This window comes from Oreochromis niloticus, linkage group LG18, assembly GCF_001858045.2.
Source record: "Oreochromis niloticus isolate F11D_XX linkage group LG18, O_niloticus_UMD_NMBU, whole genome shotgun sequence".
Taxonomy (NCBI): Eukaryota; Metazoa; Chordata; class Actinopteri; order Cichliformes; family Cichlidae; genus Oreochromis; species Oreochromis niloticus.
In genome coordinates this window covers 34,232,255-34,249,428 of record NC_031982.2, presented here as the reverse complement: position 1 = coordinate 34,249,428, position 17,174 = coordinate 34,232,255, and the positions used below count along the sequence as shown (strand labels likewise).

General features: G+C 46.8%; 1 protein-coding gene and 1 long non-coding RNA gene across 3 annotated transcripts in view; one reads left to right on the top strand and one right to left on the bottom strand.

Annotated features, from left to right (window-relative positions):
- The window catches only part of lamc1 (laminin, gamma 1), a 66,851-nt gene that overhangs the window by 9,338 nt on the left and 40,339 nt on the right, over positions 1–17,174 (top strand). The window contains exon 2 of the mRNA XM_003458942.5: positions 8,246–8,597. Within this exon, the coding sequence (XP_003458990.1) occupies positions 8,246–8,597 (352 nt within the window). The remainder of the gene's footprint in view (positions 1–8,245; positions 8,598–17,174) is intronic.
- Positions 1,835–5,670, bottom strand: LOC102076720 (uncharacterized). Of its 2 annotated transcripts, none has more exons than XR_267935.4 (3): positions 5,486–5,670; positions 4,863–5,157; positions 1,835–4,776 (listed from the first exon to the last, which is right to left on the bottom strand). It is a non-coding gene; the product is annotated as an uncharacterized LOC102076720 (long non-coding RNA). The 2 variants fall into 2 exon arrangements; XR_003214849.1 differs by having other exon boundaries at positions 5,536–5,670.

Genomic DNA, 17,174 nt, shown 5'->3' with positions numbered 1-17,174 from the left:
ATGGGCTTAAATGTACGATTGAACAGAACTTCAGTCAGACGTGTGTGTGTGTGTGTGTGTGTGTGTGTGTGTGTGTGTGTGTGTGTGTGTGTGTAGGCTCTGTGTCCCTACAGTGTGATGACAGAGGTGTGTGTGCGTGTAAAGCTGGAGTGACCGGAGAGAAGTGTGATACTGTAGTTTGATGAGGCTCGCAGCACCACATCTGAGCAGGTGAGTAAATTCTGTTTACATTATACATGCTTCCCTTAGGCAGCATCATTAGAAGACATAGCATACATTTTCACTGCTATGCAGATGACACGCAGCTCTATCTATCCATGAAGCCAGGTAACACACACCAATTAGTTAAACTGCAGGAATGTCTTAAAGACATAAAGACCTGGATGGCCGCTAACTTTCTGCTTCTTAATTCAGATAAAACTGAGGTTATTGTACTCGGCCCTGAAAATCTTAGAAATATGGTATCTAAGCAGATCCTTACTCTGGATGGCATTACCTTGGCCTCCAGTAACACTGTGAGGAACCTTGGAGTCATTTTTGACCAGGACATGTCCTTCAACGCACATATTAAACAAATATGTAAGACTGCTTTCTTCCATTTGCGCAACATCTCTAAAGTTAGAAATATCCTGTCTCAGAGTGATGCTGAAAAACTAGTTCATGCATTTATTACTTCCAGGCTGGACTACTGTAATTCATTATTATCAGGATGTCCTAAAAACTCCCTGAAAAGCCTTCAGCTGATCCAAAATGCTGCAGCAAGAGTCCTGACAGGGACTAGAAAGAGAGAGCAGATTTCTCCTGTTTTGGCTTCCCTTCATTGGCTTCCTGTTAAATCCAGAACTCAAAATCCTGCTCCTCACATACAAGGTCTTAAATAATCAGGCCCCATCATATCTTAATGACCTTGTAGTACCATATCACCCTATTAGAGCACTTCGCTCTTGCACAGCAGGCTTACTTGTTGTTCCTAGAGTATTTAAAAGTAGAATGGGAGGCAGAGCCTTCAGTTTTCAGGCCCCTCTTCTGTGGAACCAGCTTCCAGTTTGGATTCAGGAGACAGACACTATCTCTACTTTCAAGATTAGGCTTCAAACTTTCCTTTTTGCTAAAGCATATAGTTAGGGCTGGACCAGGTGACCCTGAATCCTCCCTTAGTTATGCTGCAATAGACGTAGGCTGCCGGGGATTCCCATGATGCATTGAGTTTTTCCCTTCCACTCACCTTTCTCACTCACTATGTGTTAATACACCTCTCTGCATTGAATCATATCTGTTATTAATCTCTGTCTCTCTTCCACAGCATGTCTTTATCCCGTCTTCCTCCCCTCACCCCCATCAGATGGCCCCGCCCCTCCCTGAGCCTGGTTCTGCCGGAGGTTTCTTCCTGTTAAAAGGGAGTTTTTCCTTCCTGCTGTCAATAAACTGTTGCTCATATGATTTTTGGGGTTTTATGTTTTCTTTGCACTATTGTAGAGTCTTTTGCTTACAATATAAAGTCAAATATTAATGATAACAATGTAATGCTGTATAAAACTGGACTAAAATGTAAAACAATTCAATAAAAGCAACAACATTAATAAAATCTAAAACTAAAAACAGCCTGAAGCAGAGGGCTGGACTGGACGTACCTCAGATGTGACTTAAAGCTGATGCTGTGTGATTATTTAACCAAAATAAATATTTGCAGTTAATGTTTTTATGAATCAACATTCATGTTGCTACAGATCTGATAAATCTGACAATCAAATCTTAATTTTGCACAATTCAGCAACATAAATTCATTGAATAAGAGCACACAGGTGAGAGTCTGTTAGCTCCTAATCACAGCTCTGCACCACAGTGAGATGCAGGTCCAGGTGTTTTCGGATAAAGACACAGTTTTGTAGTTTTGCCTCTGCAAAGCACTGCAGTGGATTTAAAGTCAGTCGGTCTATCAAGACGTGATTGAGGTGCAAAGTTTAATTTGAGGGTTTTGCCAACATTTTGCATTAACACCTCCAGACATTTTTATGCACAGATAATAACTGGACACTCGAACATTTCAAAAATAATGACTGTTTTTCACACGTGTACAAATTTGACTGCCTGAAATCTTGAACCGCGCTACCATCACCAGCTGTTCCCATCATTCTGGTACACGTTAACATCAGTTTCCTCCGTCCACAGTACATGTTGTCTCCAGACGTGTGCTGGATTGAATATTATAAAACTAACACTGATGTGTTGGCACACACTTTGATGCATATCTGTGGGGCGGTGAGCCCTCTGGGATGCCTCGTCCTAAAAGAAGACAGCGATCCTCTGGCTCCTGGAAGGTTCGTCAGTGAGAAGAGGAAATCTGACCAAGTATTGTTCATCCTGATCAAATCAGTTTTATCAGAGGGTGACAGCATGCAGGCGTCATCTGATGGGTAAAGTCATGATTGAATGGAGGTTTTTTTAATGTCTTAGGAAAGTTGGATTGGGAGATGATTTCTGGTTAAGATCATTTATGTGAACCTGAGCGCTCCTGTCATCACATATACGGCCATGAGACCAGTTTTCCCGTGCTTCACTCGTGCACGTTCATTCGAAGAGGAAAAAACTTCCACGGGACTCCGATGTGAAAAGATGCAAACAAAAACGTATTCCACAGTAAATCTTCTTACAGGAGTGATCAGGTCTAAGTTTTCCTCAACAACAAACAAACTACAGCAGGAAAACCGTGTGGCTCTGCCCTCCTCTGCAGCAGCGCTGCGTGCGCTCCTTTGCATGAATCCACGATGCAGTTTTAAACTATAAACAGTTTTATTTAACCAAGCCAACACGAATGTAATAAAATAATTTTAATTCCATTATGACCATGAATTTACTTATTAAATTACTAATTACACAAAATAAGTTTAACAGTGAGCATAAATACTGAAAATATATAAACTTGGCTCCTACATCACAGGTGGTTTGACTGATCCCAGGTATTTAAACTCATCCACCTTCACTACCTCTCCACCCGTCTTCCTCTCATTCACACACGTAGTCTGTTTTGCTTCTCTGACTTTGCTCAGCTGTTCTCGACCCTCATCAGAGTGTCGTCTGCGATCGGAGTCCACAGACACTCCTGACCTCACCTGTCAGTCTGTCCATCATCACAAATAAGGAGCTGATCCCTGATATAATCCCACCTCCACCTTCAACCCAGCTGTCACTCCACCTGCACATCAGTACCAGTACACTTCTTCATCTCTCCAAGATTCTGTCTGATTAAAAGGTCCACCACCATACCTGCACAGGTGTGTGTCATCTGGACCAGCCGCTGCCCTCGTTTCTGAACTTCCTGATTCACTAACTGTCCTCCATCCATCCTCTTCTCTCTCTCATTTTCTTCATCCATCTTCTCAAAACACTCTTCATCATTCATACATTCAGCTGACACAAACAGACGTTATTATATCTCCAAAGTGAGTCTCGCAGCTATGGTTAGAGCGACGCAGTCTGAGTTGAACCATTTCAAACTCTGTGCTGATTATTTCAGAATAAACTGTAGCATGACTTCACACAAAGACAAAGCAAAGGTCAGAGAAATGGAGGAAGCTGAGAATGAGTTTAGAAAAGCTCTTTACAGCAAGAAGCTGCCCAGCATCTCCTCTGAGCAAAAGGCCAAACACTGGCAAATGTGAGCAGGAACTTCACAAACCGCTGAAGGTAACAGGTAACAGGTATATTCTTCAACTGAAACATCTGCGCGGTTAAATAAGGAAAACAAGCTCTCTCTCTTTTTTGACTCGTGGTGGGTATTTGAAGTCTGGATGATCTCACTGCTGATGACTCACTCAGTTCCTATCAGGACCTCAGCACACAGTCCAGTCTCAAAGATAAAGCAGCTTTCCAGAGATTTTTACAGATGAGAAGTGAAGTCAAAGATCTGAGACGAAGTTAATTTAAGGTCTCGTTCAGCTTTCGGGCTTTTAGAAGATGGCTGCCAACGGGCTGTATCGAAATTGTGAAGATCTAATCTGCAAAGAGATTTGAAGTTTAATAACTGGCTCACTCGTCCACGTTCATGAGATGAATTTACTGGCAGATGATTTTTGCTGGACTGTTACAGGCATGAAGATGCCTTCATCCATGCAGTGGAGGCCTGCCCTGAAGATCTCTGCAGGAGTGACTCAGTGCACTGATGTGTGAGCCGGTCCAGCTTTGCCACGACTGAAGTGTCCAATCCTGCATTCGCTCTCGTCCTAACAGGTCTGATTTCAGCAGCTATGATCATTGTTGCTCCATTTAATGTCAGTAAGTGAGGTGTACTTAGTTTTAAGTAGGAGGGGACATGCCAGTGTGTGTCATGTCATGATTCATACAGGAACTTTGATAGGTGCTGTGAATAGTTCACTGGAAGCTTATGTTTACTGTTTCTCATGTTTGTCTCTGGTTTTGTTCTGAAAACGCAAATAAAAATGTGACTGACAAAGAAGAACTGTGCAGGCTCTTTAGGTGTTTTCACTTTAATCTGATCATCCTGTTCTTCAGCGTAACCAGCTGTTTGCACCTGGTTGTAAACTCTGTTTCCATCCATGAAGGCCTGTCCTGATCTCAGACTCTGACAGTGACACTCCTCCCTCCTCTTCTTCTCCTGGTTAGACGTTGTTTTTCTTCACCATGGAAACAATTCTGTGATCATCACTTCACTCGTGTTGGTCTTTCAGGACTTCTGCTGTTGCAGAATTAGCCCGTGCATTTATTTTAGTCTTTCAGCCTGATGATGATGATGATGGCCTTCTTCGCTTGCATCAACATCTGTTTGGATCACATCTTCAGGTAAAACGCTAACAGATCATTAACTGTGTTCATTTGTCATGAAACTACAAAGAAACCAGCCTCACCTGCAATGAGACTGCGTTGTTATTCGACTGTCCAAATACTTTTGACCCTGTGACATCATTAGTTCTCAGGTGACGTACACGAGTGAACCAAACCGGGACAATAAAGCACAAAAACCTGTGTTTCTCAGGCCCGATCCATGGAGCTCATTCAGGCTGAACCTGGAGGATCAGTGTACCCGAGGATTACTTACATATAAACACATAGCGGGAGCTAAGTCCAGTTTAAGGAGCTCCACATGGCTGTAATAAACTTCAAGGATGGCAGAAATCACGCAGCATGACGGTGCCTGGAAAGCTAAGCACAAATGAATAGTTTGAGCAAAAAGGTAACTTCACAGTTTAATACAGAAAACTGACAGGTTTAGCAGATTTGGACAAGTGAGAAAAATGTTTGAAATATTTGAACGGATTTAGTTTGTTTTTTTTTTTTTAAACCTGTTGAGTCGCATGAATCACCAGCAGAGGGCGCTGTCTCACTTTGGTATTATTACATCGTGTGCGTTTTTATACACTTGGACCAAAAAAAAGAGAGTTTTAAAAAAGAGCGAGAGACACGGGGACAGATGTTGAGGTAAATTAAATTCTGATTAAAATTAAATGTATAAGTAAATTTGTTCACTCACGGACGCTTTATTAACGCCACCTTGCTGTTGCCTGGTTGGACCTCGTTTACCTTCAGAGCTGCTCTGACTCAACGTGGAGCTGCAAACATTCCTCTGATTCTGGGCCATGTTGATATGACGTAATCATGACATCATCACGCAGCTGCTGCAGATTGGTCTGCCCATCCAGATGCTCGGTGCTTCAGCAGGTCTCTACGTGCCTAAACGCACTGAGCTGCCACGTGATTGGCTGATTAGATATCTGCAGTGAAAAGCAAGCTAACAGGTGTGCCTAATAAAGTGGCCAGTGAGGTTAATTTTGGCAAATGATTTATATATTTTTCTTTAGTCAGTTTATTTCACCTGTATATATATATATTCAATTTGATCTGCTTTATTTATGAATTTATTGGCACTATGACGTCATATCAGGACCACCAATAAAAATGTTAATTTTTATTAATGTTAATGTTAAATCCAGGATTAAACTTTCAGAAAATTCCAGTACATTTTTTTATGTATAATAATCCACAAATTATTATGACACCACAGACTGCAGTTAAACGCAGCGTTGTTTGTGCAACACAGAAGTATTGTGTGTTGTCCGAAATATGGTCTCTTCAGCTGAACTGGAAAAACTCATTCATGCATTTGTGTCATCGCGTTTACATTAGTTTAATTCCCTGTTTACCAGCTTGGATAAATCATCTCTCTCTCGCCTCCAGGCGGTACAAAAATGCAGCAGCCAGACTACTGACTCGTTCTAGCAAGCGAGCTCACATCACTCCCATCTTATATTCTTTACATTGGCTCCCAATAGAGTTTAGAATTCGTTCTAAAATTCTTGTATTAACATACAGAGCACTAAACGGCCCCAGATTATTTATCCAAGCTTCTTATAAAATACACTGCTGCTCGTCGTCTCCGCGCACAGACGCAGAGTCTGTTGGTTGTTCCCCGAACACGAGGACAAAAGCGGACGGAGCCTTTCAGTCTGTGGCACCACGGCTGTGGAACAGTTTACCACCACAGCCACGTTTGGTTGATTCTGTGGATTCTTTTAAAAAGCAGTTAAAAACGTTTCTGTTTAAACAGGCCTTTTGCTGATCTACGTATTTTATATTCTCCACATTATTTAACTTACATTTAAACTTTTACATTGTGTATAATGTCTATCGAGTGTGCTGCTTATTTTAATCTTTGTGTACAGCACTTTGTGACTGCCTGTCTGTGAAAAGCGCTTAATAAATAAACTTTACTAACTTACTTATTCATTTTTAAAAATATATTAATTTAACATGTTATTTCTTTATCTTATTTTCTGGACTGATGTTTATCTGTGTCCTCTGTATTTTACTCAGTGATCATTTTGAATGTGCTGTGAGTGAAAACAGGCGAGTCCTGCAGAGCTGCAGTCGTGGACTCTTTGTAGGAGAAGCTCAAGAAAAAAATAAACATTTTCACGTCACCAAGAGTCTGAAGGCGCCTCAGAAAAAACCCCCACAAACCAGACTCTGTATATTTTTCTGAGGATTTAACGCAACTCTCAAAGTTCCCCTCATCTCAGGGTGCCAGTCTTGCTGCACCAACTCCACTGATATAAGTCCCAGTTTAAGGTTTGGTGGTTTTCCTTTAGACGTGGCTCTGTGCTGAACACGTGAACTAAATGTGCAAAAGGTCCTGTCTGAGACGAGGACGAGGCACGGGTCCCTGAGAGGGTCTGCTGTAAAAATGTGCCGCTGTGGCAGTAAGGGAGCAGCTGGAAGAAGCTCTCTGTGTTTCTGTTTCTGTGGTGATGACTGTGACGTTAGACATCACCTCAAACATCCAGAAACATGCAGAAGAGTCAAACACAACCTTTTATTGGAGCTCGCTCAGATTGTGAAGCAGAAAGTCTGGATTAACTTCTCTCTGAGCAGGTTTAGGGTTTGTTGAGCTCAGCTTACACAAATAAACTCTGGATCCGGATTGTTAGCACAAACCTCTGGTGTCTGACGTCTGTGTTCTTGTCTTTAAATAAGTGAAGCTGTTCCTTCTATTAAAAATAATAATAAAATCTCACATTCACCTGAAAACAACTGGGAATGTTTAGAGAAGGACCCCCACCCCAGGACACGCAGACTTAATGTCCGCCCCTGTTGATGAATAAGTGAAATTGTTAAGATGAAGAAGAGAGATCAGGTGATCTGCTGTTCCTCAGACTCGTGTTTGTCCTGAATATTTAACTCTTTACTCTGTGCTTAGCACTTCAAAGTTGCTCTTTGGGTCAGATAAGCGCGTTTTTATTGTAAACACTGAACTGATTTCATGTCCTCCGCTTTTTCTGGGTCTTTGCACACCTGCGGGACGTGTGCAGGTGAAAAAGTGGCTCGCGCTGTGATTCTCGAGGATTTTTCTGCAGGTTTGTGACGGAAGTGGCGGAGGGTCCTCTGCGCCTCGGAGCTGCGCAGTAGCGCACTGGGTGTAGTCTGGACTCTCGTCTTTTCCTGCTGGAGTTTGTTGCATGGCGGCGGCGGACACAAAGAGCTGAGGCCGAGCGCAGACCCGCACACCCCCACACAGCACACAGCACAGCCGGACAGGAGCTGCGGAGGCGGCCGGGACGGAGACACCCGCCGTACGCTTCAGTCGCTGCCCGGAGACGGTTCATGTCGGTAACCGGAGAGTTTCTGCAAACTCTGAAAAGTTGAAGGAGAGTTCGCGAGGGAGCCGCGCGCAGTCTTCTGGTCGTGAGGGAGGACGGAGGGGGCAGGAAAAATGCCGAGTGTGATCCGGGCTCTGGTGGCTCTGAGCTGGGCGGCGGCGCTGTGCGTGCGCGCTGCCATGGACGAGTGCTCGGACGAGCGGGGCCGGCCGCAGCGCTGCATGCCCGAGTTCGTCAACGCCGCCTTCAACGTGACGGTGGTGGCCACCAACACCTGCGGCTCTCCGCCCGAGGAATACTGCGTGCAGACCGGCGCCACCGGGGTCACCAAGTCGTGCCACATCTGTAACGCCCGGGACCCGCGGAACCACCACGGCGCCGCGTACCTGACCGACTACAACAACCAGCAGGACACTACCTGGTGGCAGAGCCAGACCATGCTGGCGGGGATTCAGTACCCGAACTCCATCAACCTCACCCTGCACCTCGGTAAGACCCCGAACGCCTCTCGCGCTCACCGCCGCTCCGAACCCCCTTTAATAAACTCCACATTTAAGCTTTTCTTTCCTCCCCGCTGGAAACAGCTGCACAAACCAACACAGACACAAATGTTTACGCATCTGGATGAGTCAGTCTTTCATTCGGCTTACAGCCAAAACACTCAAACCACACCGTTTTACACAGAATCCCATATTTAGTGTTGCGAATTTCTGCGCTTCAGGTCCGAGTACAGCTCAGTGAGCTGTGTGTGTGTGTTTGGAGAAGTGCTTGTTTCACGAATTAAATGCACGTCCTCACATTCCAAAGCAGATGAAAAGCTGCGGTGGAAGCAAACTGGATGGAAAAGTTAAAGTAGTGTAATTTTCTATGGAGTCTGGTTGGGAAATAAAGAAGTTGCGAAACTCTGGAGGAGATTGATTATCTGATATGGCTTCAAACAGTCAGAAACAAGAGAGGCATACGTGACCACCGTGTACTCAAACTTTCTACTCAGTCTGACCCCCTGCACGATCCTCTCCGCTGAGCCGAATCCCCCTAAAAATGTAAATTTCGGGTTTCTTCCTTTTCTGTTAAAACTGCCACACGAAACTACCCAAACACACATCTGCGGGTCCCTCTCTTTTATTCGGCCTCAGCCAGCACACCAAAGCACTCTCTGTTTAATAGAATTACACTATAAACTTGGCGCTTCTGGTCTAAGTGCAGCGCGCTGAACAACTGTGAGAGGTGGAAATGCTCAGGTTCACACTGCAAATCGAACATTTAAATCTGTGGAATTTTCTATGGAGTCTGGTGAGACTTTCCTCAGCCGTCGAGATGACTTCTACTTGTATTTACTTGAGTTCTATTTTTTAAGATGGCGCTGGAATCAGGGGTGTAGGTGTAGGTGTGTGTGTGTGTGTTTGGGGGGGTCGCAGCTATTTTCTGACCTGACTGAAAGCAGGTGGAGCTCGTGCTGGGTCTCCATCACGTCTGCGCTATTTGCTCGCTCATGGTTTGAGTTGGCAGCTCGGTGTCCCAGCCGCCTCTGAACGCACCACCAGCACTGTGGATTCAGTTGTTGGTGTTTATGATTCTCAGACATGCTCAGGATCTATTTTGACCTCTTTCAGCCGCATCTCCTGCTTCCCCCGGGAATATTCATCCTCCCTGTTTAAACAGGATGAAGTAAATAAACTGTAGCTGAGCCGTTGCAGCTCATGAGCTCAGTCATTTATTTATCGCTGCATTTCTTCTGTATCAGTCCTCCATCAGTCTCTGTGGGCTTCATGTTGGCATATTTTTAAGCTCGATGAAAAAGTTTAAATTAGTCTAATTTTCTATGAAGTTTGGTGGAGACATAAAGGGACTGTTTAACCCTGAAGAACGTTTTTTTTCTGATATGACAGAAAGTATGCACCGACTGTGAGGTGGAGCAGAACGCTCCCAGCTGCCTCCTGTCGCTGCTGTGCATCTGAATGTGAAGTGAAAGGTTTGGATTGAGCTGTTGTAAGCTCAGTCAGGATGATCTGTGTCTCTGCTGGAAGTTGTCTCAGTCTTCCTGACTCGGCCTTTTAAAAATACCTGTCTATTTCTGCCGCCTGAGGCCTCCTCTGTTTTTAACAGTGCTCCACATTCCTGAGGGCTTCGGTCATGCCGCTGCTTGGAGCTGAGCTGGGCTCTCTGTGGCCTCAGGTGCTGCTGCCTTAATTACACGCCGCCTTCTCTCGGCCCGCGGCGCTGCGTGATCAGAGCTCGGCTGCTTTCAGGTGTGTGAAGTCACGTCATCGTGGCACAGATCTGTGCAGTCCAGGGATCCATGTAAAGAAAGCAGGAAGTGAGCACCTGAGCAGCCCCATCTGAGCCTCCAGGTTGTTACTAAGGAGTCTCGAAGAAGTTGTGAAGGTTGGCGTGCTGCTGGTCGACGGATGCATGAGTCTACGAGCGCACCGGCATGCACGTCTGTTAACCAGGGGTGTCGAACTCCAGGCCTCGAGGGCCGGTGTCCTGCAGGTTTTAGATCTCACCCTGGGTCGACACACCTGAATCACATGATTAGTTCATCACCAGGCCTCTCGAGGTCATTTAGCCATTTAAATCAGCTGTGTTGGATCAAGGACACATCCAAAACCTGCAGGACACCGGCCCTCGAGGCCTGGAGGTCCCTACCCCTGCTCTAAATGGTTGCTATGTGACTGTTTACACATATCTGCTTCCAGCACCTTCCACAGAGAGTCCTGTCTCCACCTACACCATCTGCAGCTGGTGGTGCTGGTCACTCCTCTGCTCGAGAGGCCCTCAGCAGGCAGAGAGCTGGTTCACGTGACGCTGCATCGAGGACCTCCGGCTGCAGTTTGAAACAGTGACGCCGGTGCTCGTCGTGCATCAGTCAGTGCTCGCGCTCTGCTGCGGCCCCGCCTGAACCTCAGGACGCGCTGACGGTTCTCAGGTTTTAATCTTTCAGGAAGTCATCGCGTGGCTGTTTGTTGATGGTTGAACAGCTCGTTGAGTTTCATGAACGCAGAGTGAGGAGGTCATTTCCTGTTGATCTGATCTCCTAAATACAATCATTTCTCACAGGAACCTCAGACGGAGCAGAGGAACTGCTGAGTCATCTCTGCTGAACTTCAGGAGTGCGAGTCTTTACTTCAGCTTTGGCTGTAACACAGAATCTTAAAAACAATGCTTCTGATGGTCCTTCATGTCCTGAGAGCAGGTTTGATGCTTTACTTTATGGAGCGTGATATTAAAGGTTTAGGAAGCGTCTGACCAATCCAGTCATGGATTACAGATGATGGTCTGCAGTAACATGAATTCTAATCTTCTTACCGAAGCCTTTAAAGAGCGTGTGAATGACGTCAGGTGCTGATTTATTGAGGTGATTCACAGGTGGATCAAATTTAAGTTCAATTTGCCGTCGAATCGCAGCTCGCTCATGTTTCATCTCTAAACCTGTGAATGAGTTTAAAGTGTGAGGACGATAAAGCTGCAGCTTAATCTCAGGAAACCCGCCGTGTGTGACTGCAGTGCTCAGGTGTGTGTGTGTGTGTGTGTGGGGGGGGGGGGGCTCTTTGATGTGCTGCAGTGCGTCTGCAGCGGGAAAGCGACATGTCCCGACTCGATGAGGCCGAGGGCGACATGAAAGACCCGCAAAGAGGAACACACCGTGCAGATGGACGCAGAGGGGCCCCTCATTTATCTGGATTCACCAGCACGAGGACTTCACAGGACAGGCTGGCGGCAAATGTTTGATGTAGAATTAACAGAAAATTGAATGAAGTCTGGTCTAAGAAGAGATTTGTGGGTTTGTGTTGGTGTAATCGAACATTTCCCGCCTAACGGACTGAGGGAGGAACGTTTCTGTTCTTCTTCGTGTTTTGATTAAACGAACTTTATCACGTCTGTGTCTGAGTTTGTTCAGTACACGATGACCTATCCTGCACGAAGGCTGCTCCTCCTCCAAACCCTCCACATTCCTCTGCCGTGAAGAGCGCTGAATATTAATGTGAGTGTGTGAAGGAGGGGCCCCCTGAGCCCACCGCCACATCGGAAACTTCCTTCTAGCTGAAATCAATCTGGCTTCCAGCAATTATTGAAACAACATTTACCGAATGTCTGAGGTTTCAAGTGTCGGTTGGCTTTTGGTGTCATTCGCTGTCGCTGCTTCTTCTCCTGTGGTTATTGTGGTGGCACAGGTTGGTGGTTACCATGGCGAGATGAGCAGCACGGTTTTAGAAAAGCTTTTCTGAGCCTAAAGTGGAATTATATGTGTAGGTGTTATTTATCGCAGACGCCTCTGAAACCGCGTGCCGTCACCTGTCAGGCACCTGATGAGAAAAATGGATTTGTGCGTCGCAGCGACGCGGCCCACGACGGCTGTGATTGGCCTGTTCAGTGCTGCCGTTTCCTCCTGGACGCTCCCTGTGCGTACCTGGCACATTGATTGCGACTCCACAAACACAAGTACAAAGTGTGGAAGGTGTGTCGCGGTGCCCAGAGCAGGTGAGGAGGCCAGGAAGTCGGACACAGGAAGGGTATAAAGACTCCTGTCAAAATAAAAGCGCGTGTGCCGACTAAACTCTGTGGTTGTGATTTGAAGCCAGGTGCATCAGAGAATCTGAGACACCAGCTCGGGTGTCCCCACCTCCACTTTTTCCCACCACTGAGTTTTGTTTTTTCCCTGAAAAAGAACTTTTAGTTGAATAAATGCAGTTTGTTAGATTCATAATGACTCATCTGTTCTGACGTTTTCGGGGTTGTGGGAGCAGCAGATATGCAGACTTCCTCCAGCTGCTCTGAGGGGACACTGAGGCGGTCCCGACCAGCCGAGAAATAAAATCTCTCCAGTGTGTCCCGGGTCCTTCCCGGGTCCTCCTCCTGGACGTGAGACGCCTCACCCAGGATGCCGAACCATCTCAGCTCAGATTGTAACTTTCACACTGCAGACCAAACATCCAGATGTTGGGAGTTGGCTGCGTTTTGGACCTGATGATCCTCGGCTGAACATGATGATGATCACTCCACAGCAGCTGATGTGTGAGGCGCCTGTTCGCTGTGAGTCAGAGAGCAGTGCACTGTGGGAAAACCCTGTTTCCCAACCTGCCATCAAAAGACATTTTTCTTCCTCTGGAGTGTCCAGCTGTTGCAAATTATACCAGTCTGAGGCTGTGGGAGGGGGAGGGGAGGGGGGCATTGTTTGGTGTCTCAGGAATGAGCGCAGCGTGGGAAACTGGGATGTGGAGCGATTACGAGAGCCGCACAGCTGGACGATGGCTGCTGGCTCATTGCAGCTGATGAGAGAGACCCCCAGTCCAAAGCCACCCTTAACCCCTCCACTACCTTTAAATTTCCCCTCTGGTCTGACGGTCTCGTGGCAGACGTCGGCCTCAGGGGTTCAAAACCCCGTCAGGTGTTTCTTCAGAGTCGCAGGTGAACTTTAAATCTTCCTCCTGCCTCTGAAGATTCCCGAGTTTTTCATCTTTTGATGAATTCATTGATGTTCGGCGTCCATGTTCAGACTTCAGAGACACTCAGGTACTGAAGCGCGTAACGGACCCCTCCCCAGACGGTCAGAGCGAGGCCAGCTGTTTGCATGTGACGCTCAGGCAGCTCGTCTTAAAGGAAGCTCGCTTTCTTTAACTTGATCCCAAAGCCTCCAGAGTTGGAGAGTTTGGATCTTTGAAGCGAACCTTGATCTGCTGCTGTGGACGAGGTCAGTAGTGAAACGCAGTTCAGCCGGCAAGTGTTTTTACCTCTTCGTGTTTGAATAACAGCCTTTACATACTGAAGCCTTCACGTCGCTCTGCGTGGAGGCTGCAGGTGCCTCGATTGGGTTGATGTTTATGCTGCGAGCCTCTCAGGCTCAACTGTTTCAGCTAAAAATGAGTGTTTTTGTCACTGGAGTCTGGTGGGACTGCAGAGATGGTCATCTGAAGGCCTTATGACCTTCAACAGCAGAACTTTACCAGTAAAAAAAGGTCATTAAAAATGCTCCAACAGCACAAACACGGTACACAGGTCCAGCTCAGGTGAAGCTAGCAGACAGCTAGCAGCTACAGCCACCTGTGTCACCATTCACCTGTCAGTCAAAGAGGCCACGCCCCTAAGAATCCAAACTTTAAGCCCTGATCCTGTTTAAGCAGATGGGTTTTGTAGAGTTGTCATATCTATAGAGCTGTAAACATGTTTAAAGTTGGAGTCTGTGGGCACCGACGCACTGCCGGAGCCTCTGGTGGACGTCACGGGAACTGCAGTTTCTGTCAGATGGATTAAAGCCAACGCTGGCTGTAATCCAGGTCAGTTTGAAACTTTAGAGGATAAATAATCTGCAGAGACGGCGGTCAAAAAGGAAGCGAGTCTGTGAGGTTGAAAGGAGAGGTGTTTAGGGCCCATCTGATATCTGGTAACCTTGGAGCTTAAAGCCGAGGTGCCGGCATCTCGGGCTGAAAGTCAAGGTGACTCGTCTGCTGCAGATAAGACGAGAAAACATTTCCCCTCAGAGGGAAGCAGCAGCTGAGAGACTTCCACACTGAAAGTGTCTTTAATCGGGTTTTTATGGGACGTGGTTTCAAACCTCAGGGCTGTAATCATGTGATCGCCTCCTCTCGTGGCTCCATCACAGATCTTCTGTTTGTAGGAGTGCAGACTCACTTTTTCTCCTTTTAAAGCCGCTCTCACAGGCTCGAGCCGAGAACGTGAAGTCAGACGCTGGAAGTGAGTCTGAAACATCAGTTATCCTGGTAAATATTAAATAATAATTTTATGATTGAGTTTTATTATTCTAGAAAGAAACAGTTGCAGTATTAAAGTCACATTTCGCTGTCAGCTGTGTTTATTATTCTGGATGTGATTTCCAGCCGGGGCGGTGTAGTGAGACAGTTGGTGCTCTCAGTCAAACGGCTTCTCTTCCCGTTGGCCGGTGACGCTGCTTCTTCACTTGGCTGTCACATTCCGGTCTGTGCAGGGCGTCAGATCCACGCAGCGACCGCCTGCCGACTGGTGTTTGTCCAGATTCATGTTACTCATACGAGACAACAGAAAAGCTTCAGTGTGAGAAGCAGGAAGAAAAATCAACCTGAGCATCCACAGGATTATTGAAACTGCTGACCTCTGACCTCTGACCTCTCAGAGGTGGGTCAGCTTTATATGTCCGCAGTTTGAAACAAAGACCTGAATATTTGAATTCTGCTGCCGGCTAGAACAGGACAATAGAAGGACGCAGTGACACGAGTGTTTCTGCTCCGTGATGTTCGGACGTGGTGTGATGTCATATTTATGGTCACATGTGTCACCCCCTCACATTCAGCTGCAGCGTTTCATTGGTCGGGACAAAGACGGAGGAGGAGCAGCTGTGTGCTGAGGAGTTTTCCTTTCCTTCAAAGCTTTACCCACTGTGTGTGTCTGAAAGTTTCCACAGTTTAAAGGTCAAAGTGGGCTGGCTGTGTGACAGGAAGCACTGGCTGACATCCGGGTCCGTGACGCCGTCCTTTGCCGTGCGTTTTCTTGTGCATTCATTAACAAAGTCTTTTTAGCTGCTCTTAAATCGCCTGCCGAGCAGCTGCTCTGACGACTCCGGCCGGGTTAATCAAAGTCTGGAGCCCGAGGCGCCGTCTCGCGCTGCCTGATATGAGTCACCTCGAGCCGGCTGCTGCCTCACATCGCATTAAGAAACCGCACTTCCTCCTCTTCCTCGGCAGCGTCACCTTCAGCTCTGAACCAGCAGTCATCTCAGGAATTCAGACTTTCCCTCAGACCTAAACAGAGTCTGGGATGAGCTCCCATCCCCCTCCATCAAAGACAGGATGAATCCTATCAGGAGATCAGAGGCAGGAGGCCTCGGCTCCTCCAAACCCACAAACCTCCTCTCTGCTTTCTTTAACGTGGAGGAGGCGGCGGTGTTGGGGGAGGGGCCGGCGCCTTTGACAGAAACTTGGTTTATGTTGCGTTTATCGATGCACTCACCCCAAATATCGATATTTTAATAAAAACCTGCAGACGCTCGATCGGACTCAGCTGAGGTCGTGTGTCTGTGTCCTGACGATGTTTTGGTTTCGCAGATATTGTGATGATGATGATGATGATGATGATGTTTGGATGTTTAGCCCTCTGTGATTCCCGCTCTTTGTCTCAGAGATGGTGTGGGACGGACTCTGAGCCCTGATTGGCTCATTCGTCAGTAACTCTTCTCTCAAACATAGTTTCTGTGAGTAATTAAAATCCGTCTGTTTGTATGTAACACGCCGCAGAGGGCGATTTGGCCGCTGAGCTCAGCGAGCTGTGAAACTGTCAGGTAAATGGTTAGAAAGAAAAGTTGGTGCTGAACAAGAAAATTGCCCGTGTGTGTGTGTGTGTGTGTGTGTGTGTGTGTGTGTTGGGGGGTCAGTCTAATGAAGGTGAACCAGCCGACACAAACAGACTGAACTATTTGTGTGGAGGGCAACGCTTCCCACCAACAAACATCCACCTTTCAGCTCCGGGCCTGAAATTCAGATATTCCAAAGTTGGGGGAATTCCCCCAATTTATATATGATCCAGCCTGCAGGTTTTCCATCGCCCTCTTCCTCCCTCGGGGTGTTTTGCTGTGATTTCTGCTCTGTCTGTGTTTTTGTGGCATATTTTCTCTCGTCTCCGTGGTCGATCTGCTCCTGCTGTCACCTCAGGCTGTTGTTGGCGTTGCCCGTCAGAGGATCCTGAGGATTCTCGCTCACCGGCACTGCTGATCACTCCTGAAACAGCAGGAGTGTCCTGTAGTCCTGCAGGCCGTGACTGTGAGCAGCAATTTCAGCGTACAAACTGTTAAGTTCAGTGCGCCGCGATGTGTGGGTGAACGGCCTCGTGCTTCAGACGCTGCGCTCGCTCTCTGTGTTTCTGTGGATCGCCCGCCTGTTTCATTCATTTAGTTTGAGTATAAATGTCCATAGTTTGTCTCCCTGATCGCTGATAATCCCGATCGGCCACGTTTGCTTTGACTTGCTCGTGGACTTTGAGAATTCACTGATTACTTCACCACAGTGAGTCTGAAGGTCTTAATCGTGAAAAGTGGAAATTTCCAGGCCTGTTTCCAGCTGCTGAAGCTTTATTTACCTG